Source organism: Opisthocomus hoazin, chromosome 4, assembly GCF_030867145.1.
Source record: "Opisthocomus hoazin isolate bOpiHoa1 chromosome 4, bOpiHoa1.hap1, whole genome shotgun sequence".
NCBI lineage: Eukaryota > Metazoa > Chordata > Aves > Opisthocomiformes > Opisthocomidae > Opisthocomus > Opisthocomus hoazin.
Genome location: NC_134417.1, coordinates 61,444,307 through 61,469,909, shown reverse-complemented (window position 1 = coordinate 61,469,909; position 25,603 = coordinate 61,444,307). Strand labels below are relative to the sequence as shown.

Below are 25,603 nucleotides of genomic sequence, written 5' to 3'. Positions count from 1 at the left end.
GAAAAATCATGCTAAAAAAAACAAGGCAATACCAGCAATTTCACTCTAAAGAAGCAGATGGTGTCAGTGGGACTTCTCTTTCATGAGAGATTCTCGTAAATGGCAGTATTTGTACAAGTGTTTGCTTTAGATCTTGTAGTTAATAATTTTGTCTTTAGGACTTAATATTATTTCCCAGCACCTTCCCCTTTTTTGTCTCCTGCTAGCTTCAAATGTTTTATTTCTTAATTCTCTCCCCACAGAATTGCCAGTTATTCTTTCTTCTAGTGACATAAACAAACCATACATCTACATTTTTACATCTAAATTATTTTGTGCAAGCAATTTCAACAGAAAACAAAGATGCTGAAGTGCATTGCTCACCTGCTGTTTTTTGATAATAGGCAGCTTAAGTTCAGATGAGCTCTGCCCAGTGCGCTGGCATAGACCTGTGATAGCATTTTGCAATAATTTGAGTAAAATTCTTAGTTCTGAAGTGTTTGTCTGTCTTACATATATGTATTGCTGTTCAGGTCAGTGGATGAAGAATGCAGTATTAGCTGTCTATATAGTATGTTTGCATGTTCAAGTAGCATTCTGTATAGGGTTTTTTACTATCAAAATTGGGATAAAGTACAGATAAGTATATTTTTGGTCTTAACAGTGGTAAATGTTACTGAGTCATATGAGGATGTCTGAAGTAATGGGAGATGTTATAAGGTCCTTTGTGTTGCTATTTTCCTAATGAAAGAACCCTAAATCAAGCTGGGAATTAGGAAATAAGAAGAGATTAATATTCTGAGATCAAGTGGGAAGTAAACAGGTGCTTTAAGTCAACTAAATGAAAGGCCAGGATCAGTCAGCGGGTATCTGTTCTTATGTTAGCTGCTGTCTCCATCGCTGACAGTTCAGTGCTGTCTACAGATGTGACAAACTGTCAGACGCTAAAGCAAGAGACCACTTCAGGTAATGAAGGTATAGAAAGACACCACGCTCCCTGTGTGGATAAAATTCCTTAATTTTCACTATTAAGGTTTCCAGATCGCAAGAGGAGGGTGGAAGCACTTGGTTTTCTTGTATGCTTTTTAATGTTGTGTGTGTGTGTCTTTACTTTGTGTGTATCTTTTATGCTCAGAATTTGTGCCTAAAAGACAAAAATAACATGGAACAGCACATTAGGTCTGATCTTGTGCTTATTAGGCATTCTGAACTCTCTGAACTCCTACTTAAGTAGGTGGGATTTCTTGCAGCTATGATAGAAATACAAAATTGTGAGGCAGAACTGCTCACTTTATGCCTGGAGTCAGTCTGTATCTGTAACAAAAGCAGCAATGCCAGTGCTTGGCTAACAGCAGGGAAGCATCAGCTTGGAGAACTTCTGTGCGTGGTTTGGTACTATTCTGAAGTGACCTGGACATTTTGTGACTTCCCTGCTGAGCTTTGTAATCATGATGGTAAAAGAAGATCTCTTAAAGTAGTCAGCAATAAAAATGTGGAACAGCAGGTTTGAACTGAAGATTTTGTTCTTTTCCATGTTTTTTAAGTGGGATTGTTAAAGGTTTTGAATCTTCCTATCACCTAGTCTTTCCCAATTGTTTCACAGTTGCTTGGAAGTATAGAATAATATGCTTGAACAGCAGAAAATGACATGTATAAGTTTATTGGAGTTTATTTATCAAAAATACTAATAACACAAAAATTATGCTAGTAGCGGCAACAGTACTTTAAGTAGTACGAGATGTGTGGAAGATGAGGTTCCTGCTTAAAAGATACTGCAGTGGGGTATAGTTGAACACCGTAATTCAGATTTATGCTGAGACTTGCAATAAGCGTGTTTCAAATGAAAGGGAAGAGGATGAGGCTGTGAAATACATAGATATGTCATTACAGACCTTCCAAAATATTTGAACCAATACACATTTCTCAGAACTAGAGTTGATAAATATTTGGATGTCCTTCTCTTAGAATCCTTCTCCACCTTGGACTGCATAACTCTGGCTTTGCAGCTGGGTTTCCTGCTGTCTTTGCTTTCGTGACTCGAATCTGACATGAATGGGTGTAACTGTTCATGATCTACTTATTACTGACAAAACCCAGTGGAGATTATAGCTCAGAAGTATGTCAAAACCTGGTCTGTCATGTTAAAGTAGTCAGTGTGACCGCTTTCTAATCAAAATCCTCACCTGTTGCTTATATGGGACCAAAAGTAAAAAGTTAGGTAGGCTACACAAATCTAAAGCTGTTTCCTCTTTGTTAACAGTCTCAGTACTTACAGTAAAGAGCTAAAGGTCTAATTCCAATCTTTTTTCTCTTGTGCAGGTCTCATTTTGCTACAGTGTTGTTGATAAAGCTTGTATAAAGAAACTTTGAATCCCCAGGCCTCCATTTTACTCTAGGCTTACATGAAATTCTGTAAAAATATTTTCAGTCTTTCCATAAATGTGGCTCTGGAGTTCCTTTACCTGCACCAGTACATATACCAGTTATTGCTGCACTTTGAAATACAGGGCACCGCTTAACTTCTCATCCATATATTTAGAAATACCATTCATCTGCATCCCAAATTTTTGTGCTTTTTTGGTTGTGAGTCATAGTTTGCTGAAACAAAATTACACCTTGAGATTTTATAGTTTCATAATTTTTCTTTTAAGCTAAAACTGTATGTTGCAATCATTTGGCTGAAGCCCACTAAAAAAAACCCAAATGGTTTTTCTGTGGTTGAGTCATTCAGGCCTGTGTAAGCTGTAATTTAAAGCTGATGTTATTATGTAAGTACTACTGTATAAATGAGGATTTTTTTCAGTTCTGTTCACTGATACAGAGCAGAGCTATTCATAAAACACTGTACGTGGCTTTAATAACTTACTTTATTAGTTACCCGGATTTTTAAAATATCACTGTATTCAGAAAGCTTTACAGTTAATGATAAGCTGCTTAGGTATCTTGGAGAAGAGCTCTCACTGTCCATGGTAACAAACAAGCAAGCAAGTGTGCTATTCCATCCCTTTGTATGGGTAGGATTTGGTAATTAAGAAATACCCTTAATTTGGAAACCAGGTGGGAATTTTCCATCAGAATGAGCTGTTCTGCTTTGATTGCATCTATTGCTCATTTGGAGGAGGAAAATGGGTGTCATGACAGTAGAAGGTGGCTGAATAAAGTGCTGGTAGCTGAAGAAGGAAATGAGAATTCCTTTTTAACTCCAGAAATGGGTGTCTGGTTGTCTTTTATTTCTCTTTTTTTTTTTTTTTTTTTAGTTATTATTTTCCGATGACAATAGATTTGTAAGCCAGCTCCTGATGGAGTCAGCAGCTTTTTGCAGTGGATGTAGCTGCCCTTTGCTGTCTTGCCTCCTTTTTCCCATCACCCATGTTGTGATTGCTAACGTGTTGAGAAAACATTATTGTTAACAGTAATGGTGTTGGAAAAAAAAATAATCTAATTTTGCACAACTTTTTCCTGATAGAAGGGAAAAGAGGTGTAATGTACTTGTATCAATTTGCTTTCTAGTCATTTATTTTAACATATGAAACTAAGATTTTAAAAGACTTTATTACTATTTCTAGACTTTTAACAGGTAAATATATAGTTCAGATCTGCTAGCACTTAGGATGGTGAGATTTGTGACTTTTTCTCAAGCTATGTGTTTCCTCTTGTAATTAGTAGTGGGAATGGCAAGGTCTTGAAGCAGCTTTTGTTCCTGTCTGTCCTTTGTCAGCTTTATCAAGAATGTCTGAACTTGAAATATTTTTCTTATTTTAGCCAATAGAAAATCTGTTGTAATTGTGCTGTGTTCCTTTCCCCAAAAGGAAAACAGGAAACTTTCTCATCCTTTTATTGTTTGCATGAGTAATAATTTTTGTAAGCTAGAAAATGACCTGCAACTGTGTGGGGCTTAGTCTGGAGTCTGACGATGTGAAATGGGCAGACTCCTGTCAGGAAGTCTGTCATCCTGTAATTTCTGTGGGTCTCAAGCCTTTAACAAACTATTTGGAGAAGACAGGCCTTGTTTCCCTGAGGAAGGCTGTATTCCACATGCTTGTGTCCTTACAGAAAGTGAAATTACAAGCGATCAGTGAGATGGTACTGCCATGCTTCAGGACAGATTTTGACATGACTGCTATTAATTACAGTGGGACTTCGTGAGAAATAAGAAATTGAACTGTCTGCTAATATACATCTCTACCTGTTATCATTGCACATGGCGGAAATAAATCTGTTCTTTTTTGTCTGACCCACAGCTTCTGCTGTTTCTGAAAGCCTTTACAGAGACGGAACAGACAAAGCTGGCAATGCTTTCTGGCATCCTGTTAGCCAACGGGACTCTTCCTGCTACAATTTTAACAAGCCTCTTCACTGACAATATAGTCAAAGAAGGTAATTTTCTATATGATCTTTTTTCTTACATTAGCTTTAATCGGAGATGTGTTTTAATGCAACATATTTTATATGTTGGAAGCCTGTAACTGTACAACAGAAATCAGTATTTTAGAGCAGAAGCATATAGACAGCAACAGCCAACATACTTTGTGAAACTTAATAAGAGGGCAATCAAAATAGGAAAAAACCAACAAGAAGCAAAAACAATCTCCAAAGGATTTATGTTTTTTGGAAGTTAAACATGTGTATGAAAAATTGTAGAATATGTGTACTATTCACAGAATCACAGAATCACAGAATAGTAGGGGTTGGAAGGGACCTCTGTGGGTCATCTAGTCCAACCCCCCTGCCGAAGCAGGGTCACCTACAGCAGGCTGCACAGGACCTTGTCCAGGTGGGTCTTGAATATCTCCAGAGAAGGAGACTCCACAACCTCCCTGGGCAGCCTGTTCCAGTGCTCTGTCACCCTCAGAGGGAAGAAGTTCCTCCTCATGTTCAGACGGAACTTCCTGTGCCTCAGTTTGTGCCCATTGCCCCTTGTCCTGTCACTGGGCACCACTGAAAAGAGCTTGGCCCCATCCTCCTGACACCCACCCTTCAGATATTTGTAGGCATTTATAAGGTCCCCTCGCAGCCTTCTCTTCTTGAGGCTGAACAAGCCCAGTTCCCTCAACCTCTCCTCGTAGGGGAGATGCTCCAGTCCCCTCACCATCCTTGTAGCCCTCCGCTGGACTCTATTGTGATACTATAAAAGTGTGAAGTACAATATCTGTTCCTGAGATATGTCCCCTAGCGTTTTTTCAAGTGTTGCCAATATCTTGTGCGTGTGAGTGTGAAGTGGGTCAGAGAGCGCATGCAGGGCGACTGAATATTGCAGAAGGAAGAAAATATTCAAACCCTCATTTTGCCTTGATACCAGTAGTGTTCAGTGTTAGATACACTTTCCCACGGACTTGAGTTTACCATATGATGTGTAACTGTTCTTTACATCTTAGAGTATAATGCCGTTTTGAGATTACTTGTTTCTCTTTTTTTTTGAGGGTTTTTATGTAGTAAGTTATAGCCATGTACTTTGGAGTCCTGGTTTTCCAAATGCTTGCTCAACAATGTCTTTCTCTGCCAGTTGCTGACTACCTGGAATAATTGCAAATGCACTCTCAAGTGTTGAACAGTTTTCATGAAGTCTCTTTGGTTTTGTTAAAGAGCTATGTATTAGTTAAAACGTATTCTAACTTTCATTTTAAAAATAAAAGTGTTCTAATTTCATGTTCTCATTTGCAGCATGCTAACCATTAGATTTGTTTTCTAAATGCTGCAGAAAGAAAAGCCACAGCTGCAGCTTTGCTCTCTCAGCTTTTGAAATCAGAGTTAAACTAGAAGAAAATTTAAACAAAAGCAGTAATCTGTTTCTTAGGGTGATGGCCTGCAATGTTTTTAAATCGAAGTCTCTTTCTAGTTATGGGAAGACAAGAGGCACCTGAAAATTCAATTTTTTAAAACTTAAGTAATATGTTATATTTTAAATGTAACATTTTAAGAATACAATTGTACAAACCCTAGAACAAATTGCATTTGCATTATGAACTTACATTTCTAGGAGCCCTAAACTTTTGTTAGGAGCTAACATATACTTTTGGTTCTTGGTTTATATATACTAAAAATATACCTGTGTCAGCATTTGAGGAAAAATTTGTTTAATCAGTGTTCTGGAATAGATGTTTTATGGAAGAAGAATTAAAGATGAAAAGATAAATGAAAAGCAGGAAAAAAATCAAGGCTTACAATAGGGAAATCATAGAAAAATAAACTTGATACTTTCTTTGGTTTACAAAAAATAATACTGCAGGCAAGGTAGTTAAGTTTTATCCTTGTTATCCTTTTTTGTCTGAGAGAGTTGTTGATCAGCATGGCAATTGTAACACTGGCAAAGAACTGGCAGAAAGGGAGAGAGGATAGGTTGTGCTAATAGGACATCTGTCAAATTTGAGGACAAATACTTAATTCATTTTAGAATTACCCTTTTTCAGTGTTGTCATGACTTGTACTGTGATGTATAGATGGGAAAAGATGTCTTTTGGGGGTGGCTGATGTATTTCCAGCAGAGACAGAGAAAGGTCTGGGCAGTGATGAAACCTCATCCCATGACCTTATTGTCACCCATGCTGAAAAACCATTGCAACCCGAGTTAATCAATAAAACTAATGACTGAAGGTGCTTTCTGCAAAGGGGGGAGGAGGGGCAACAGAAAAAAAGAAGAGCTATTTAAAGGAAAAGACAGTGGCAGCACATGAATAGAGTGTAGGAACTGACCACTGATAAATTTAGACTGGAAATTAGAAGTAAGTTTGAAAACACGTGGGTGGTGGCATAAAATGTGTGTTGTTTTAAGCTAAAACTTGAAAAAGGGTTTAGGATGTGGGTACTGGGACAGTGCTTGATGACAGAGACCAGAGAGTTCCTTCCATTCAGTGTTGGTATTGGACTCGTAAACACATTGGATACACTGACCTGGGTTTGCAGGTTCAGAAATTACAGGCGGACATTATGCCTAGGTCCCCTGTTGGTTGACCAGGCTTGGTCAGTCTTGACTAGTCAGCCTACAGTACTTACTTTATCATCACTGCATCACGCTGATTTCACTTGGAAGCTGCGATATGACATGTAAAACAAGCCCAAAGTAGTATTTGTAGGCCTCTCTTAGCATGGCATTGTGCATCTGTGGTTCCATATAGTACTTATCTAAGGATCATGCCTTACAACGGAGCTCTTGAAATAAGGTTGCCAAAACTGTCATAACAGTCAAGATCTGTAATAAATGTTAATGAAGTTTACACTGCTCTGGGAATAATCTTTTCTCTCTTCTGTTCTTATTTGATGACTCATTTAGTCAATGTATCCAGAAATAAAAATAATTGATACCTAGTTAGAAAGTGGCTAAGAATGATGAAGCTGCTTCCTACCGGTAGGTCCCATATAGCTCTCTGGGCTTCAGGACTGTTTGGAGGTGAAACAGTAGGTTACAACAACTGGCTGCAGCGTAGTACACTGCTATCATTATCGCCGCCCTCAGTAGCACTGTAATGTTGATATGAGTGTAGCACAGAGAAGCATAACTGGCCTACAGGACACCTTCCTCAAGGATGAGCTGGGTCTCCATCTCTGAGACCTTTCAGCTTCATGCAGCTCCCTGCACTTGCCGCTTGCAGCCAAGAAGCTGGAGCAGAGCCGTGGTGGTGGCCCTGCTCTGCGACACAGGGAAATAGGAGGTGTGGGGCCAGTGGTTTCTTAGGTCCCCTGCGAAAGCTACAGCTAGCGGTGGTAGAGTTTGTGTGATTTAATGCACAGATATACTAAGTTGTGCCTTGAGGAAGGAATTTTTCCACTTAAAATAGTATTGGTGTCTGGTCCTAACAGCTACTAAGTGCCTCCTAGGAGGACGGGGTACAATGAGCTACCTTGAAGTTGCAGAGTTATTTAACCCTGTTCCAGGACTTGCCCTTTGAAGATCTGTTTTTCCACTTTTTTTTCCTGACTATCCTTTATTATTTTGTGCCTTCATTTCATAATTGGTTTAATGCGTATGCTTTCATTTTGTGTTGGACTTCGCATGTAAATTGGGGAGGTAGGAAAAACGATTGCAAAGAAAATCTTTGAACAATTGAATGGAGATGGGCAGTACAGGATGAAAATATTTTCAAACAATCTAGCATACTTCAGAAAATTAATACAACATTAAAGCAAAAAAACAGGCATTTCGGCTCTACGTGTTCGGTCCTGTTGTCATAAATGCATTTTCATTCCATATTCTTGTAACCATTTTGTAACCTTGTAATTCTTACAACCATCGCTAATTCATGTTGAACGTTGCTGAAGCGTGTTCTGTGTTTTTACTCAAACAGGGATTGCAGCCTCTTTTGCTGTAAAGCTTTTTAAAGCATGGATGGCAGAGAAAGATGCCAATTCTGTTACCTCTGCTTTAAGAAAAGCCAACCTCGATAAGAGATTGCTAGTAAGTACAATATATTTTCAATAATCCTTATCTCTCCTTGTGAAACAGAAGGAAATAAAATGCAGATGGTAGTTTGCTGTAAGCATGTTAACTCCCCCTCAGACTCTCTTAGCATTTTTTAAATATTTTGAGTCACAGCAATATTGTTATGGCTGTAGCACTGATACAGGCTCAGGAATATTAAATATCACATGTTTTTACATTCTGTCTCTATTTTTCCTGTAGTTAAATGCCTTCTGAAAGAGTGTATGTATGGGGCTTGGTAATTAAGTAAATGTGGTTTTTTTCTAAATGCTGCTAACAAAACATACACCACCAGTAACTGTGCATGAGGACTTTTATTTTTCTGAAATATGTTTTACTTTTGTAAATAATAAATAAAGTATAAAGGGTTGTGATTAAAATGTATGTTTCCAAAGTGACAGTGTTTAAATAGTATAGCAAAAGCACGGTAAGCTAATTTTCTGCAGCAATAGCCATCTGGGTAGCTAAATGGTCCTGCAGTGATGACAGCAGACCGAGTAGGGGCAAGGCAGGAAGGCTTTCAGCCTTTGGACTCAAAACCTGTGTTCTGGCTTTGTAGCAGTGGTCTGAGGTATTTAGAGTATATATGAATATTCAGCAGCGTCACGTGCCTTTCTCTCCCTGTGTCTTCTGAAGACCAAGAGGGGTTTTTTTAATTCTCAGAAAGATTGCTGCTGTGTTAATCCAGTCAAATGCTCTTCATCCTGTGTGGCACTGCCTGGAGAATCTCAGCAGTATTTCCTGTTGCCACCTCAATAATTTATGATTAGGCAAGAATCTTTCAAAAGGGAAGTAACCTCCCACACCCCTTCATTTCTTCAATTTGTATTTGTTTTTAAGAGCCCAAGTCATAAATAATTTGCCATAAAGCTGGGAAATGGGCTAACTGCACTTCTTGTTAGAGGGGGGAAAAAAGCAAATTGTATCTTTTTTTTTTTTTTGAAACTTGACTGGCTTAAGCTTTCAGCTGTTTGCTGTCATTATGCTGCTATATTAGTAACTATAAAGGTTCAGATGATGTTGACTAGCATAGGTGCCTTCGTGATAGTTTACTGGGGGATGAAAAGCTGGACATGAGCCACTGATGTGCGCTCGCAGCCCAGAAGGCCGACCATATCCGGGGCTGCATCAAGAGAAGCGTGGCCAGCAGGTCGAGGGAGGTGATTCTGCTCCACTCTGAGAGCCAACCTGGAGTCCTGCTTCCAGCTCTGGAACCCTCAGCACAGGATAGACATGGGCCTGTTGGAGTGAGTCCAAAGGAGGCCACAAAGATGATCCGAGGGCTAGAGCACCACCTCTTCTACGAGGAGAGGCTGAGAGAGTTGGGGCTGTTCAGCCTGGAGAAGAGAAGGCTGTGGGGAGACCTTATAGCAGCCTTTCAGTACCTGAAGGGGGGCTGTAGGAAAGATGGGGGCAAACTTTTCAGCAGGTCTTGTTGCAATAGGACAAGAGGTAATGGCTTTAAACTAAGAGAGGGTAGATTTAGATTAGATATAAAGAAGAAATTTTTTACCATGATGGTGGTGAAACACTGGCACAGGTTGCTCAGAGAGGTAATGGAGGCCCCATCCCTGGAAACATTCAAGATCAGGTTGGACGGGGCTCTGAGCAACCTGCTGTAGTGGAAGATTTCCCTGCTCATTGCAGGGCGGTTGGGCTAGATGACCTCTAAAGGTCCCTTCCAACCCAAAGCATTCTATGATGGTTTCTTCTGAATCTCATTTTCAGTAAGTAAACAGTTTGAGGTTCTATAGGTTTTTTTGTTTTTTTAAAAAAAAAACAACCTGTCATCTATCCCAAAAACCATTGTTAGACACCATGAACTGGATGGTAAGCAAATGCAGTTGAATCCTTGCCAAGATGGGGCTTTTGCTGTAGCAATTTTTAGAATAATTTTAACTTTTCGAAGTGGCTGGACTTTCATAAATCATAGATTGACAGTGTCTTTGAATTAGAAATGCCTACAGGGATTAATGTTAACAGTACAAAGTGGATTTTGTGATTTTTATTAAGTGATGCATTAGTGGTAATCATTACTCAGTAGAGTAGCAACAACAGGCCAGGGTGCCTGGGCCATATATGTATTGCTAAGTGTGTTTTTTCTCAAGAGGTAAATGTGTGGACACAGTGGGCAGTGTGGGGTAAACGTGCTTTGCACATAACAGCTTTACCATCTATTCCTTTCTGCTTTCCCTGCAAGACTCTCGGAATCTGGAAAAGGTGTAGTTTCTCTGAGGACTGTTTTGAGCGACATCTTAAGCTCACAGCTATTCATAAGTACATGCACTTCATGTGGAGAGGGTATTCATTGTTTTGCATAAATGACCATCATTTTTCCCTCCACTGTAACGAAACACAACATTATGAATGAATTGATGACTTTTCCAGTGTTAATACAAGTATTGACTTTTTAAAGTGCAGTACCAGGTCACTCCTGCTGTTATTTCTTAAAAAAATTTTCCTTACGTTCTGTCAAGAGTCACAGTTGGTTATTTATCTAAAGGAGAGCATTCCTGTCTTTTTAGGAACTATTTCCAGCCAACCGGCAGAATGTGGACCATTTTGCCAAGTATTTTACTGAAGCAGGTCTAAAAGAGCTCTCAGATTTCCTTAGAGTTCAGCAGTCACTGGGGACTCGTAAAGAACTTCAAAAAGAACTACAAGAACGTCTGTCTCAGGAATGCCCAATTAAAGAGGTAAAGAGTGTTTTTTTCCAGCTTTCTGTTTATATTATCCTAGTCAAAGTCTTAAAACAACACTAGGTAGAGAGGAACAGATATGAGCACCTCATAGATTTCCTCTGTTTTTCTTTGAATTATTTTAATTTGTGCACCAGTTTGCCCGGTTGCTTAAGAATGAAGCAACAAAACATCCTCTGGGTTTGCAAGTGCAGCTGACTGCAGGGTTTGTTCTTTTTTGTTCAGTTATGCTTGACGAAAACGTGTTTCATTTAACTGTATTAACTGTTAGGTCAGAGGGGAGGGACAAAACGTAGTCAAGTTACAGTAATGTTGCTAAATAAAAACATGCTAAATGCTTCCTTTTTATTGTTCTTGTTTAATTTTTTTTGCTTATTACTTCTGTATTGTGATGTTATTTGTAAATGACTGCAAGTATGTGGTAAGTCAGCATCATTTCTGTTTGATTGGAAACGTTGCTTAAGACAGCAGTTTATTTCCTGCTCCAGGTAGTGCTTTATGTAAAAGAAGAAATGAAAAGAAATGAGCTGCCAGAGCCAGCAGTGATCGGTCTCCTGTGGACCTGTGTCATGAACGCTGTGGAATGGAACAAGAAAGAAGAGCTGGTTGCAGAGCAAGCCCTCAAACATCTGAAGGTGCGTGCATGGGTGGAGAGGGGAAGGGCTGCTGTGGATTAACAGAATACGTTCTACAGCTGTCAAGTTTTTACCTGTTTAAATCCTGGAGATTTAGAGTTTTGAGGGCTGACGCTGAGCACACCAAGCAGTGTGTGTAGTCCCTGCTCCTTTAGTCAAATGAATGCAGAATTAAGATAGTTCAGGTTATTGAATGCCCTGAGGCGCGCAGTGCAGAGAGCCAGGACAAGTGGAGGTGTCACAGCCTGAGCATCTCCACGTTGTGCTTTTTGAGTGCACTGGATCCTGAGAGGCTCCTTGCACTGGGGATGATGCTAAGCAGATGCCGAGGCTCAGCTCTGCTCAGAACTGACTAATAAGCCTGCGGGAACTGCCTTTGCAGTGCCTCTGCCAGAAGCAAAGAGGTTTTGGGAGCACGGTGAGGCACCAGTTGTGCTGGTTTTGCACAGAGCTGGTTAGATCCAGGCAAGATTGCTGAGCTCAGAATCTGTGAAATGGTTGTTGCCGATGTTGACTGTGGGAGCTGGATACTCAGCAGCTTGTCAACTGATAAGCCAGGAGCTGGCTTGAGAGCACATGCACTGTATAGTGTGGTTGCTCTCTGATCCAGGTACTGTCCTGGTGGGTGAGAACTGAATGCCTTGACAGATGGGCTGCACTTTGCCAAGTGATGACAGATTGCAGTGTCACAGCTGCCTGTTGGTACAAAAACTTGTGACCTTGGAGTGGAAGAAAAACTCAAAACCTAAAACCAATGCAGAGGCATTGGAGTCATTGCTATGGGTGGTATTCCTTATCGAAGTCTGAAGGAAGTGTGCAGTGCAAGACACTTGAACTGAGAGCCAAGGCAGAGAGGCTTTTCAGCAGAATGAGCCCTTTTAAGCTGGTAAACTATGAGCAAGAGAATACTCCCTCACAGCCAGGGCTGCAAAAATTTGCCTTAGGACAGAAGCAATCTGTACTTTTATTCTCTGTGGTAAAATGGGTCTTAAGCTTGATCTGAATTCCTTTCGTCTCCATACTTGGAGTTCCCACAGTAGTTTAGCTCCTGCTGCTGCTGTCATTTCATCTGAATTTGGTTTCCCAGTCACTCATCCTAGCAATGTAGCCGCTTGGGATCTTGTGTAGTCTTTGATGGTAAAATTGAATGCCTTGAAGTCTTCTCAAGTGACCCAAACAGCAGTAGAAAGACAAGATAGCTTCCAGACGGAGGAGAGACGTTGTTTTTCTTGTTCTTTTGATGTAAAATTTGATCATATCTCTTTGAGTTGTAACAGAGTATCCATTGAGATTTATTGTCTAGTACTGCAGGGCAAATTAACAGACACTTTTTGGAATATTTGAACATTTGGAAAAGAGAAGCATAGCTGGCTTTGTACAAGTATTGTTGACTGGATGCTTAGTCCTATGCATCTCACTGACCCAAGCCATCAGCTGTATATGTAACCCCACCAAATTAGGTAAGGCATCTTGCCTATGTGAGAAAGGCATCTTTCTAGCTACATCCACTATCCGAAAAAAGTTTGTATGGGCTATTTACTACTTGCACTTACAGGTAAGATTTATTTAACAGAACCAGTAGAAATAGAACTTTAGACTTTGCTAGTTGCTTCTTTACATTTCAGTGTTCAAAAACGAACAGCATTTGTTTCACATCCTTCCTCTGTGGATAGGCAGAGACAGATCTTGGATTCCTCTCTCTGGGCTCTCAGCTGACCCAGTGTGTGAGCCAACTCCAGAAATGAGATGAACGCTGTTAGCGTGACACAGAGCCTAGTTCCTGTGCCCTCCTGTGTGCCGACATGCCCCAAAACAGTCACGGAGTTGATTTGCCCTGGTGGCTGGAGTCAGGATGCATATAAAGACGTACTTGACATGGGACATGCCAGGTGGTGGGATTTATCCTTGTATGGCTGTACCTGGCAGATAACTTTCGCAAGGCACAGTTCCCAGAGCTTTGACATCTGGGTTCCAGTCTCTTTAACTTATTAGATATCATTTAGTAAGCTGTGTACAAGGCACCCCTGAAAAGATGTATCAAGGTGCAGAATATTGACCTAGTTTACAGTTCTTAACAAGCCTTACTGGATGCGTGGCTTCCTAAGGAGGTGATGGGCAGCCGTGAACCTGCATGCTTAAGCAGTGCAGTGAATGTCGTGTGTGCCATCGGTATGGCAGGGCTGGCAGGAGCTGAGCTCGGGAGGAGATGGGGCAAGCTGTTAAACACTGAATCTTGCAGGATAAGCTCCTCATTGTCCCAGTAATCTCACTATGACACTGGAACTTGGCCCCTGGGCCACCTCCAGTACAGAGAACAGATGATCCCCGTGGGTGGGGAGAAGCCTCCAGACAATTTGCACTGCAGGCAGGGCTGTGGTGTGAGCTTCATGACGCTGCAGCTGCTGACCTGCTGCTACCTAACCCGAGGCAAATGGAAAATGATGCCACTTAGCTGGCAATGAGAGGGAGCTAATTTTATGATTCCTTAGCTGGTTAGACACTTGTGAAACTTGTAAGTCTGTACCAGTTGAAGAGTGAGAGGGGAGTGCAAAAGAAGTCAGTCAGATGTGGCAAAATGAAGGTATCTTACCTCTAAACCAAAAAGATAGGATTTCTGTTATGAATTACTTAACGCTTACAGACAGGAGCACTTCACAAACCTGTGGATGGGAGTGGGTTCTGCTGAGGCTATTAAATAAAGGAACTGCAGTGAATATTGCCCTGCCTCCCTGCAACTTGCCTAGACACCAGCTGGATGCTTCAAGGGCCAAAAGGGGGAAAAGAGGGAGTCCTGCTACCCAAAGCCTGCCCAAGTTTTGCAGTGCTTTTACCAGAACAGTAACATGGTTTCTAAAGATGTGGCTATACCTGCCAGAAGTGAAAAAAATCAGCCTCTGGTGTTAGCTACATCTGGTCATTCCTCGTAGTTACTATGTAGGGGAGTTTCTTCCAAAAGTAATAATGCTGTCTGCCTGCCTGGCTGCTCTTGTTACAGTTGCTGTGTGATTTCTTGCTCTTTTTTTAAATTAATAGCCAATGATTATTTCGCAAAAGACATTCTGGACAACCTTTCAAATTTCTGTTAATTTTCATGCATTTTCATAGTTTTTTCCATGGATCATGTTCAGTAAAGCCCTCAGGATTTAGCCTCTTGTAGCGAAGCCCTGAAGTGTCTGTACTTTTAAGCACGCCCGTCAGTGCTGTGGGTGGTGGGTGGGTTGTGACCTGACCGTGTCCATCGGCAGCCCTGGTGGCACAGACCAGGGCTCTGCGGTATCGGGTGGTTGCAAATCCAGCTGAAAAATGCCAGACTGAGGGTGTTACTGAAAACGATGAAGAAAGGCTGAGCTGATCAGTGTCAGAACAGTTTCAATAGCAACCTTAATGTATATTTGACTGAGGGCTCTGAAGAACAGTGGGAATTTGTATTCCCTCCAGCTCTGAAAAATACTGTTAATATCACCTTAAATTCTTAGCTGGACTTGTCACAGGCTAATAGAAAAGGAAGCTGGAAAGGTATGGGTATAAACATGGTAGTTTTTAAGGAAAGGGTGAACAGGATACGGTCCTTGAATGTAATTTTTAATTTTAAGATCTGAAGCAAGAGGGAAAAAAAGTGCATAACAAAAAAGGGTTTTTTTATCTTTTTATTATTTTAATAAACTCTGGGGAAAGACAATTAAATGTACTGCTACGGTCTTGTCAGAATAATATTAGTAGTTAGTACTGTGCTTTGAAAACATTGATGTTTACCAAAGCAAAGGTTGTCATGATACTCTGATGGTGATAATGAGAAAAAATAATGACACTTGATCACATTTAACCTGGAATCATTTAATTTAATTCAATTTCTTGGGACTTCTGAAATCCCTGTGAAACTAGAGATTTATATTTTCATGCACTTCATCCTTGAATGTTTTACGTTATGAATGTCAACAAAGCATCACTCCTGAATCAGCAGCATGCTTCCTTATGAAACGTACGAACAGCAGGTACTCCAAGGTGTGGACTTTGTAAGTTGACTTTACACAATTCACTGTTTGTAAGTGGTACTGAATTTTAGCTCACAGCATACAGCACATATTGAAAAAGCTCATGGATATTTATGGATATACATTTTATGTGTTTAAGTAAATGAAATGGGCAAATAAATCTAATGTTTCAGTGACACAGATTTTCAGGGATGAAATTAATGAGGCATACGTTAAAAAAATTTGTTTGTTTATTTTCAGTATACTGACATGCATTTTGTTTTTTAACCTCTCTTCCTTTCAGCAATATGCCCCCCTGCTTGCTGTGTTTAGCACTCAAGGCCAGTCGGAGTTAATTCTTCTCCAGAAGGTGCAGGAGTACTGTTATGACAACATCCACTTCATGAAAGCCTTTCAGAAGATAGTGGTACTCTTTTATAAAGGTAAAAGCGTACATCTGCTGATATATACTGTGCCTGGATTCTCTATGCCACCCACTCACCTAGGACGTAACAGGAAACAGACATTTTACGGGTATTCCATATGGGAAGGTTGTGTTGGGAGTTGAACTATCTTGCTTTGGTAGTTCCAAGGAGCGTGCGGCAGCAGGAAAAGCCGAACAAGCGCTTCTCTCTTTCTTGGGCTTATCCCATAGTCAAGCAGCAGGAGCAGGATCCAAGCACTGTCCACAGTCTGTTCAAGTGCAGTTTAATTCTTGTATAAAACCAGTTCTGGGGAGACATTTCTATAAATTCCTGGCAGATTAGAGTCTGATTTTAAGAAACCTTGAAAGTGCAAACCCTGTTGTCAGGAAGATTTTTCAGGGGGTTTTGCGGTGTTGTTTTTTTTTTTTTCTCCCTCCCTGCCAGAAGGAGCTTTCCATATTCTTCTTCCCCTTTTCGTTTCCCTGCAAATTTCTTGCAAGTGCCATAGTTTGGGGGATTTAATTTTTATTGTGAAGTTGACGACTTTGCAAGTTTATTCTGATCGGGTTGTCATAGAGACTAATGGTCTTGCGCTGTGTGTGATGGGTGGGTGCCAAACAGTTTGTTCTGATGTTCTCGCTATAAATAGTTGAAGGAGAAAAATCAGCAGGAGTGGAAACCCAGTATTGATCTTTGTTCACCGTGTTGTGGCCAGGTACACATTCAAGGCAAACAAGTTCAGACTTAAAATAATTTCATAGCTTCAGAAGGCAGAAGTATGTGAATCGTGGATTTAATTCCATCCTTGTGTCAATATGGTGTGGCCTCAGTGATCAAACGAAAAAGCAGTACACCTTGGCACTCTCCCATGAAATTCTGCAATTTGTAAACATCATTAATGACTGAGGACAAACTTGAAACTGCAACCTGCAGCAAGCACTTTATTCAGTTCTCTTTGGGAAAGAAAATTCACTTCAGACACGATGAATGAGCACCGTAACTGCTGCGCACTCAGACCATAAGTGATGGTTAAACCAGACATAGTCTTGTGTGAGATTCCCTTTAAAATTTTTGTAAATTCATTACTGCGTTAGCCTGCAAGAGCAACCATGACATTCCAAAGTATTTAAAAAAAAAAAAAGAAAATAAATTGCAAAATTGTACGTTAAACTTAACGTGCTCCAAGAACCCAGTTCCCATCTACTCCGCTCACCCCGCATGCTCTTGTTCTGGCTCTGGAGATGTACTCGGGCCGGCTTGTTCAGAAGGGTGAGCAGTCTTTGGCTGCAGCACTACAGGTGCCACAACATTGTTTGGGATTTCCATGATGTCTAGAAGAGCGTTTGGAGCTGCCATATGGCCTGTCGGTGGAAGCCAGGAGTTCAGCGTGTCCAGCACGCGTGATGTTCCTGCCTGGAATATCTCGCGCAGCCGTTCCGGAGCGCCTGCCTCCGCAGTCTGATGCAGTCATGCAGCGGCACAGCTGCCAGCCCTGCCTGGCCGCGCGGAGGCCGAGCGGGACCTGCCCTGTCTGGCAGACTTACTGCTGCCTGCTGGCAACTGCTCGCCGGCCTGACAGCTGCTAGCCATAGGGCCCTTCTGAGCGCTGGGCGCAGTAAGGAGGTCATCAGCTCCATCTCTTTAGGGCAGCTTTAGAGTTAAACAGTGTCCATTAGGTGAGGACATGCTGCTGCGTTAACCAGGGAGGATTCTGGGAGCACTGGTTCTCCCAGTTCCGTTTCTCCCACATGATGTTATCGAGCTTTAATGGCTCATGGCTTTGGCTTGTCCAGAGCCATGCTGCCTGCCTCTGCGTTGCTTCAGTGCTGTTAGATCTCACCCTCTCCTCCTCCCCAGTTCATACCTATCCACTAGAAATAAGCGATCAAGTCTTTTTAGAGACATACGCTTTATTGTAAATAAGTTGCTGATGACAGCGTATCTTCTGTTTCCTAATAGTCAGAGAAAAACCTATTACTGGCTACATAGTGGTGAAGGAACAGCAGACGCCCATGTTCCCCTTTCTGTTGTGCTTCAAGTGTAACCTGCACAGGATCTGGAGGGGTTTCAGGATAGCTGAAGCACTTTTTCTAGTGACAAATACAGGCGTCTGAAGTATCTGTGGATGGGCAGGCAGAAATGCAGCTATCTACCAGCATGAATGTGGACAGTTTATTGCTTGTAACTCATTATGAGGGAGTGCTTCCTGGGCGTGGAGATAGTCGGCAATGACGATAGGCACCAAATGCCACTCATGCTTGGACAAATTTAACTGTATGACTACTCTTATCAGCATGTCCAACATCTTGCATTTAAATCCTTCACATATTTCCATCAGAAAATAGCCTTTGGATTACTTTCCTGGGAATTACCTGGAAATACTTAAACATATTAACAAGAACAATGGGGCTTATTAACACCTAGAAGGTCTTGAAAGCCTGTGTTATTGGGGTTTTTTATTCTGTCTCTAAGCAAGGAGGAATATCGACTTCTGCCCCAGTGAAAGCCCAAGCTGTGTTTTCCCTTACGTGGTAGCAGCTGCTTACCAGCTTGTAAGTATAATCTGCAAAAGCAGTTCTGTGGTCAGCTAAAGCTTGTTGACAGTATTATATCTTTTTGTCCCTGGTACAGTATAGAGAAAAATAAGCTATCCAGTTCCATACTGATACCTGGCTATGATGTTGCTTCTCTGGTTATCACTTAAAGCCAGTGCAATTGTAAATCTGCCAGCTGCATTTTGACCAATGTTTTAAAAGCTAGTTGCAGAATAAGAATTACTGAATTCTCCTGAGTGACACCTAATAAGTTTGCCAGCCTCCTTGCTAGTTGTGCTTGCACTGTAATATATATGTTGGTTTTCAGTCCATTCCATGTTGCAATGTGTCCCTTAACTGTGGGTAAAATCGGTATCATTGTTATTGGATTACATGCTGTGTATCATGCTCACTTGCAGAATCTCCTTTCTTTTAGTTTGTGTCCAATCTGGAAGTTTCAAATGTGAAATCTTGACTCTATTGAAATTAATAACCATTCCTTTCACGAGGATTAGAATTTCACCCTTTGAACAGCAAACACCCGTAGCGGGCACAAAGCCTCTGTGTACTTTCACATTAGAATTCAAGACAACATTTACAAAATACCAAAGAAATATAAATCACAAGGACATGTGAAGCAGTACTCTGGTTTGTGGCAGCACAGTTAGGCCTCGGAGATACTCTTCTGCGGTACGGAGATGTTGTAACCAAACGCTGCAGGCTGTCTTCTCAAACGCTGCAGGAATCCTGCGCTTACAAGAACTGAATCTTCAGGTTCCACTCGATACACAGGTTTTGTTTTTTTGATGGAACACGATTATCTTCATTATTCAAGTACCTTCTTTTGGCACCGGATGCAAAATTTTCCCAGTAAAAAAAACCCAAAACATAAAGACCATAACTGTCCTGCGGGTGACATTCCTTGCATTGAAAGAGCCCTTGCCTTAAGGCTCTGTCCTCCCAGCTGAGTTAGCTGCAATAGGGCTGAATTTAGCAGATTGATTGACTGCGGTGGCAGCTGACAGGGTGTGCTTCTCCCTTTACTGCCGATGGCTATGCAGCTTGAGCTGAAAGCAGAAGCTCATTCGAACTGGGTGATTTAGCACAGAGCTGAGGCCTGAACTTCAAGTAACTTTCCAGTTAACACTGCAGTAAAGACACTGGGCTCTCCAGTCCCTCTGCTCTGCAGCTTCTCCCTTTCCTGAGGGACCTCGCTGGAGGCTCTGGCTGTGGGTGGCTGGAGTGGCAGTTGGCTTCACCTGCAGGAAAACCAGCTCTCGTGGGCTGGCATCACCTGGGATGGCAGTGAAAATGATGTGCACACGCCCACAAACCACGGTGTTCAGCTCCAGCCATTAAAATATATCTGTAATCAACTTAAATGAGGAGTAACTATGCATACACAAAATGAATCATTCCCTTCCTCCTCCTGTCCCCCTCCCCCCCCCCCCCCGCAGTGTTCACATTGCTTCAAATCAGCCTAGAAGTATGATTAACTACACCCTGTCCTGCATGATTGTTTAATTGAGCATCTCTGTACTGACAGGAGAATATAATCTCTTATGAGCACTGGAGGCATGAATGTATTACAAATAATATTGCTCAGAAATGAAAGGAGAGTTGCAGTTGTGCTTTTTGTAGTGTAATGCATTTTGTTCTTCTCTGTTAGCGTAGGAGGCTTATTGCTATGGAGTTACATACAGGCAAATTTTTCATCCACCTGACTTGAGGATGTTTTAATCTTTGAGGTACACAGTGAGATTGCATGCTGCTATTATCAGGTTTGGGGTATTGGGGAGGGAGAAGTACCCCCTTCCTCTTTGGCAACAAACCCCCAAAAAAAAACTTAAATCCTGTTACTCTTGGACTGAGATATGTGCCTACCTGGAGGCGCTTCCTTGTACGGTAACATAATATGGACTGTAATGCAGCAACGGGCTTCTGCAGCTTCTTCGGTACAGCAACTCATGTTTTTTAAATGCCCACAAGGCCCAAGACCTATCTTGAGCTGTTCTTTTTCTTTTTTTTTTTTTTTTTCCTTTTTCCCCCTGAAATCTCTCCTGATTTTCTTTGCCTTTCCCTAAGTATCATAATACTGTGTCTCACCATAATTCTGCAGGTGTAGTTGTTTGAACTTCAGGACTCTGTGGTGAACGTAAGCTTTGTACATGCAGGGATGAAACTGCAGTTTCACGAGAGTCCTTGTGAAATATTTTCAGGTTTGCTAAATGAAAATCCCGATTTGTTAAATGCTGTAATGCCTTAGAGCTGCTGCTAAAGACTACTGGCAAGTATTTAATGCAACATGTTTGAAACCTTTTCCTTAGCTCGTGTTTCTGTTACATTGGAGAAAAAGTTCATTGCGGTGGGCTGTGATTTCGGGAAGATACAGCTCTATGTGCCACTCGTAGGGCTCACTAAGTGCAACTTTGTATGTACTGGAAAAAGCCCAGAGGCAGCGCAGTCTGTTTTCCCTGTGTTTTAAGCTTACTGTCAGTTGCAGCAAACTGCAGAAGAGGTTTTATTTTGGAAAAGTGTCAGAGAGACAAGGTAACTTCCAGTCACATGCACTCACTAAATTGCAGATGTTCAAGGAGACTTCATATTCAGTTACTGTCGGACGTCTTGGGATAGTTTTGATTAAGTTCAAATGTATCCCTAGTGGCTTCCATCTGTTTATTATTCAACAGCATATGTGAAATGTGTCTACTCTGTCTCATTTGATCCAATGCTTTGGGGTTTTGGTGTCACTTATTTCAGTTTGCCTTCTTCCCTTCCCTGCCACGTCTGCTGTAACCTTTAGGCTGAAGCAGAAGGTGATGGTCAGGGTCGACGCTTCGGCAAGCGAATATCCAGTGGGTGGGACGGCATCAAGGAGCTTGAGGAAGCAGTGAAGAGCTCAACATAAATGTGTTGATTTTGCAGAGCAAGGGAGGGTAGTTTGCTCAAAGACAAAAAGAATGGAAATTTTAATGAGATGTAGAAAGCTGTCTTTAGCCTTTTTATAGAACAAATACAGTTGGATTTTTTTGTTCTTGCCTTGTAACTGCCAAAATGCCGTTGTGGATCCCAGATTTTGCCTCCACAGCCATCAATTAATGAGATATTTGGCTTGGCTGAATTGCAGGAGCTTTGTTCCTGGGGCTAGAGGTCTGTTGCTAGACCTAAATTTGCATCTGTTGGAAACAATAAGCATCCTTGCTGTTTATTGTTTATTAGGATTTCTTTATTCTGCATCTCACTCAGCCTCACATTCCCTCACTGGCAGCTATTTTGTTCTTGACTCTTGACAGAAAAATGTCAGCTGTGCTGTCCATCTGAGCTGGTCCCTGAAAATGGGTGGTCTGAATAGTGGCCTTAAAACTTCTTAGCTAAAAACAATATAAAACCTTTAGGGGAAAATGATTGCAAAAAATCCCTACTGGCTGTCTTTTAAACTGTTCAATCAGGAGGTGTCTGTCACTTTAGATTTCTAGAACCATGTGCAGTTCTGTGATCCAACAGCAAAAAAAATCTTGGTATGTCTTACTGTGGTAACTTCTAAGATGTGCAGACTGATTTTTCATTTTCTTTAATCCAGCCATTTTACGTGGTGTATTTAAAGCACATGAATAGAGAACTGTCCTTTACAGAAGCACAATATTTGGTACTTTATTTTAAGCCTAATACGTTACACATTTTATTGCATCTGGAATCCCTTATATACATCAGATATTCTGTAGTTGTAGCCTAATATAGTTGATGCAAAGCTTGTTCCACTGCAATCGTATTAACTTTTTTATGCTGCCTTAAAAATATCTTTCTTCCCTCATGTTCAAAATCTTCTAACCTCCAAAAAATACACTGATTTTTTACAAACACTGATGTATATTTCAGCTGATGTTCTGAGTGAAGAAGCTATCCTCAAGTGGTATAAAGAAGCGCATGTGGCTAAAGGCAAAAGTGTTTTTCTTGACCAGATGAAGAAATTTGTGGAGTGGCTGCAAAACGCTGAAGAAGGTATGGATTCATTTAAAGAACTATGGTAGTCTCTTGGCAAATCAAATTTATTTTTCTAGATTTTAGCTATACCAGACATATCAAGTATACAGACTTAGAATAGAAAACAGCAAGCCTGACTGCTCCAAAATATTTCGAGTCATGCCTGAGCCTACCAACACTTGCTGCCTTCTAATGTTCGTGGTGTCCTTGTGAAGTGCATAAGTCATCAGGTACCACTTGTCTGTAGATAAATCCTTTAGGCTTCTGCAGGGAGGAACGCTGCCCTGCTGACAGCGTGAGGTACCTTGGTGTTAGCCTGCGCAGCCTGACAGTTTGCTGTACCGGCGCCTTTTCTGCGATTACCCGCCATCCTGGCGACGTGAACGTAGCACAAGCCTGCCTGTGCCACTGCAGCTGGAATTGCTCTTAGCTGCATGGTCAGGCTAAGATGTGTGGTCCGTATTTACTGCTTTAAAACAGTTACTGGGGAGGGGAACTAGTTTCTTTAGTCCCCAACTTTGCCTGTCTCATGTTCTGTATAGGAAAATACGTTGGTTTGTACTGAATAAATAAGTTGTCTTTTTTGCGTGGAAGAGGAATGCCACCTTAGCTGGGAAGAGCAATCCATGTGCAATAGATAGTGATACATTTATTAGTGTTCATTTGCATCCATTTAATGTAATTCATTTTAGAAACTTGGGGGAAATATGCAGTAATGCCACGGAGCAGATAAGACAGCAGATAAGAGCAGCAGTTCACTTGTGCAGGTAGCAGTATAAAAATGGTAGCTCCTTTCACACTTTAGACTTTGGACTAGCAATCTTGGTCTAATTAAGCTTTTTTTTTTCCCCCCTTTTAATCTTCTGCTCGTATGTCTTTCTATTCCTCTTTATTTTTATCCTTTCCTGCATGTCCCCTCTGCCAGATGTCCTTAATTACAAAGTCCAGTACAAACGGAGACTCAGTGTTACTGTAAGAACACGTAGACTGTGTTTGCTCCGAGAAATCTGATCTAATGTGTAATATTTGGCAGCAAGCCCTTTCCTGTCAGGTGAACAGAGACAGAAATACAGTATGATGCAAAGTAGCTTCAGGTGACAAAAACACCGTGTATGTTCCTACTTCTAAATTACTTCTACTTTTCTTAGTTCTGCTCCTAAATTACTTCTATCTTATGCTATACAACTCTCAAAGATTTTGTTTGTACAGATTTCATACCTGCTGTAGGGTAACACCACATAGGCCTTTCTAGGTAGGCTGTGTGATGATGAAGATTGATATTTGCAGAGCAAATAGTTTGAAGGGCGCTTGCTGGATGACAGCAGTAAAGCCTGCTCATAGAGATCAGAAGAGGGAGCAAATAATGCTAATCCTTATTAAGCTCAGCTCAGACACACATTTCATGGCTCTGCAGATGAGGACCAGGATAATTCATAATGATCTGGTTAAAATTCTAGTGACAGATCTGCAAATGAAGAGCTCCGTTGCGGAGGGTCGCAGAAGTAGATCTTTGTCTCCTGAAGCTGTGCGTTTTTTTCTGGCTTCCTCTGTTTAATCTGCCAACTTTTCCTAGGAAGTACTAGGCGCGAGGAAACTTTTTGTTTGACTTTTGGAAGGATATCTTGTTGTTTTTACAGAATTACTCTTATCACTGTCCTTGTGCAACCTACACGATGTGTTTTACTTCTCTTCCAGAGTCGGAGTCTGAAGGGGAGGAGAACTGAGACGGTTCCAGAAAGCCCAGTCTCAATCTAGGTTAATGCCAAATGCGCTTGGGAATGCCGTACTGTTCAAGCAAAAAGGCTTTACTTCAGTGTCATACAGAAAACTATAGGCTAGGCTTTCCTTTTGTTTAGAAGAATAAAGGTTTTTAATGGAGCCCTGAGGCATTAGATGCTTTATTTGGGACTCTACCTCTGGCTCGTTGTACACTAACTTAGGCAAAGACAGTCAGCAAGGAGCCATATAGAAAAAATGAAATGAAATACTTATGGACTCCTTTTTATTAACGGTCTTTTTCAGGTACTATGGTATATGAACACTCCAGTTTCTGTTTATAGAACTGTTTGGTCTGTGTTTGTAGCTCAATATTGGCTTGTGTATGTGATTTGACACCACCACATTTTTTTGAATAAATGGCTTTTATATCTTAGTTTCATGGTATTAGTGTGTATGTTTTCTAAATTTGGTTTGTCAAAGTTTTTATGATTCTTCAAGTGAAAATTACACAAGAATGTCAAGAGGCTGTTTTCATACTTCTTAATCACAAGATCAGCATCTGTAGTTAATTGGGATCACTGTCTAATCTTTACTCCCATTTTTCCATATAACTTTGGACAGATTAACCAGATTTCATAGCAAATATTGATTCATTCAATTTAATAATTCTAGGAAAATGTACAGGAACAAATCTGTGGAGTCCCAGTTTTGCATGTACAAAAACGGTGCATAGATAAGTAGAGTAGTACGCTGTCCTCAGTCCTGGCTGTACTTGGGTATTGGTGATGGCTAAATTTTGCAAGAAAAAACATCTCATTTTAGAGGCATTAGCTTCAAAACATGCACAACTAGAAGCCATTGCATGTGAAAGCTGCAATTTGTTTACATCATCATGATGTTACAATTAGAGATTTGACTGAAATACATAAATGAATATACAAACTTCTCAAGACCCATCCTACTTTCTTTAATATTCCCAGTGTGCGTCGATGTGATGCCACATATAATTCCAGTGCCTGGGACCTGGTTGGGATGGTGCATAAACAGAGCCACAGTGCAGGTCTGTACATGCATGCAAGTCTGAAAACCCAAGCCCGGAGCTGAGAGGTCTGACGTTGAGGGAGTACTGAGCCAGCACTGGGGGTCAGAGTTCCTGGAACCCTGCATTGTCCCTCGTGGATGTGAACTCAACAGCGAAGGTCCAGCGCGGCACCAGCTCCTGACTTGCACTGTGTTTCACACAGCAG

General features: G+C 41.1%; 1 protein-coding gene across 2 annotated transcripts in view; it reads left to right on the top strand.

Annotated features, from left to right (window-relative positions):
- BZW2 (basic leucine zipper and W2 domains 2) overlaps positions 1 to 24,789 on the top strand; it is a 59,144-nt gene extending 34,355 nt beyond the window's left edge. For both annotated transcript variants that reach the window (XM_075419220.1, XM_075419219.1), the window contains exons 6-12: positions 4,221 to 4,356; positions 8,259 to 8,368; positions 10,918 to 11,088; positions 11,580 to 11,726; positions 16,002 to 16,140; positions 22,533 to 22,655; positions 24,333 to 24,789. In XM_075419220.1, the coding sequence (XP_075275335.1) occupies positions 4,221 to 4,356; positions 8,259 to 8,368; positions 10,918 to 11,088; positions 11,580 to 11,726; positions 16,002 to 16,140; positions 22,533 to 22,655; positions 24,333 to 24,361 (855 nt within the window). In that variant the 3' untranslated portion in view covers positions 24,362 to 24,789. The remainder of the gene's footprint in view (positions 1 to 4,220; positions 4,357 to 8,258; positions 8,369 to 10,917; positions 11,089 to 11,579; positions 11,727 to 16,001; positions 16,141 to 22,532; positions 22,656 to 24,332) is intronic.
- Positions 24,790 to 25,603: the final 814 nt, after the last annotated feature.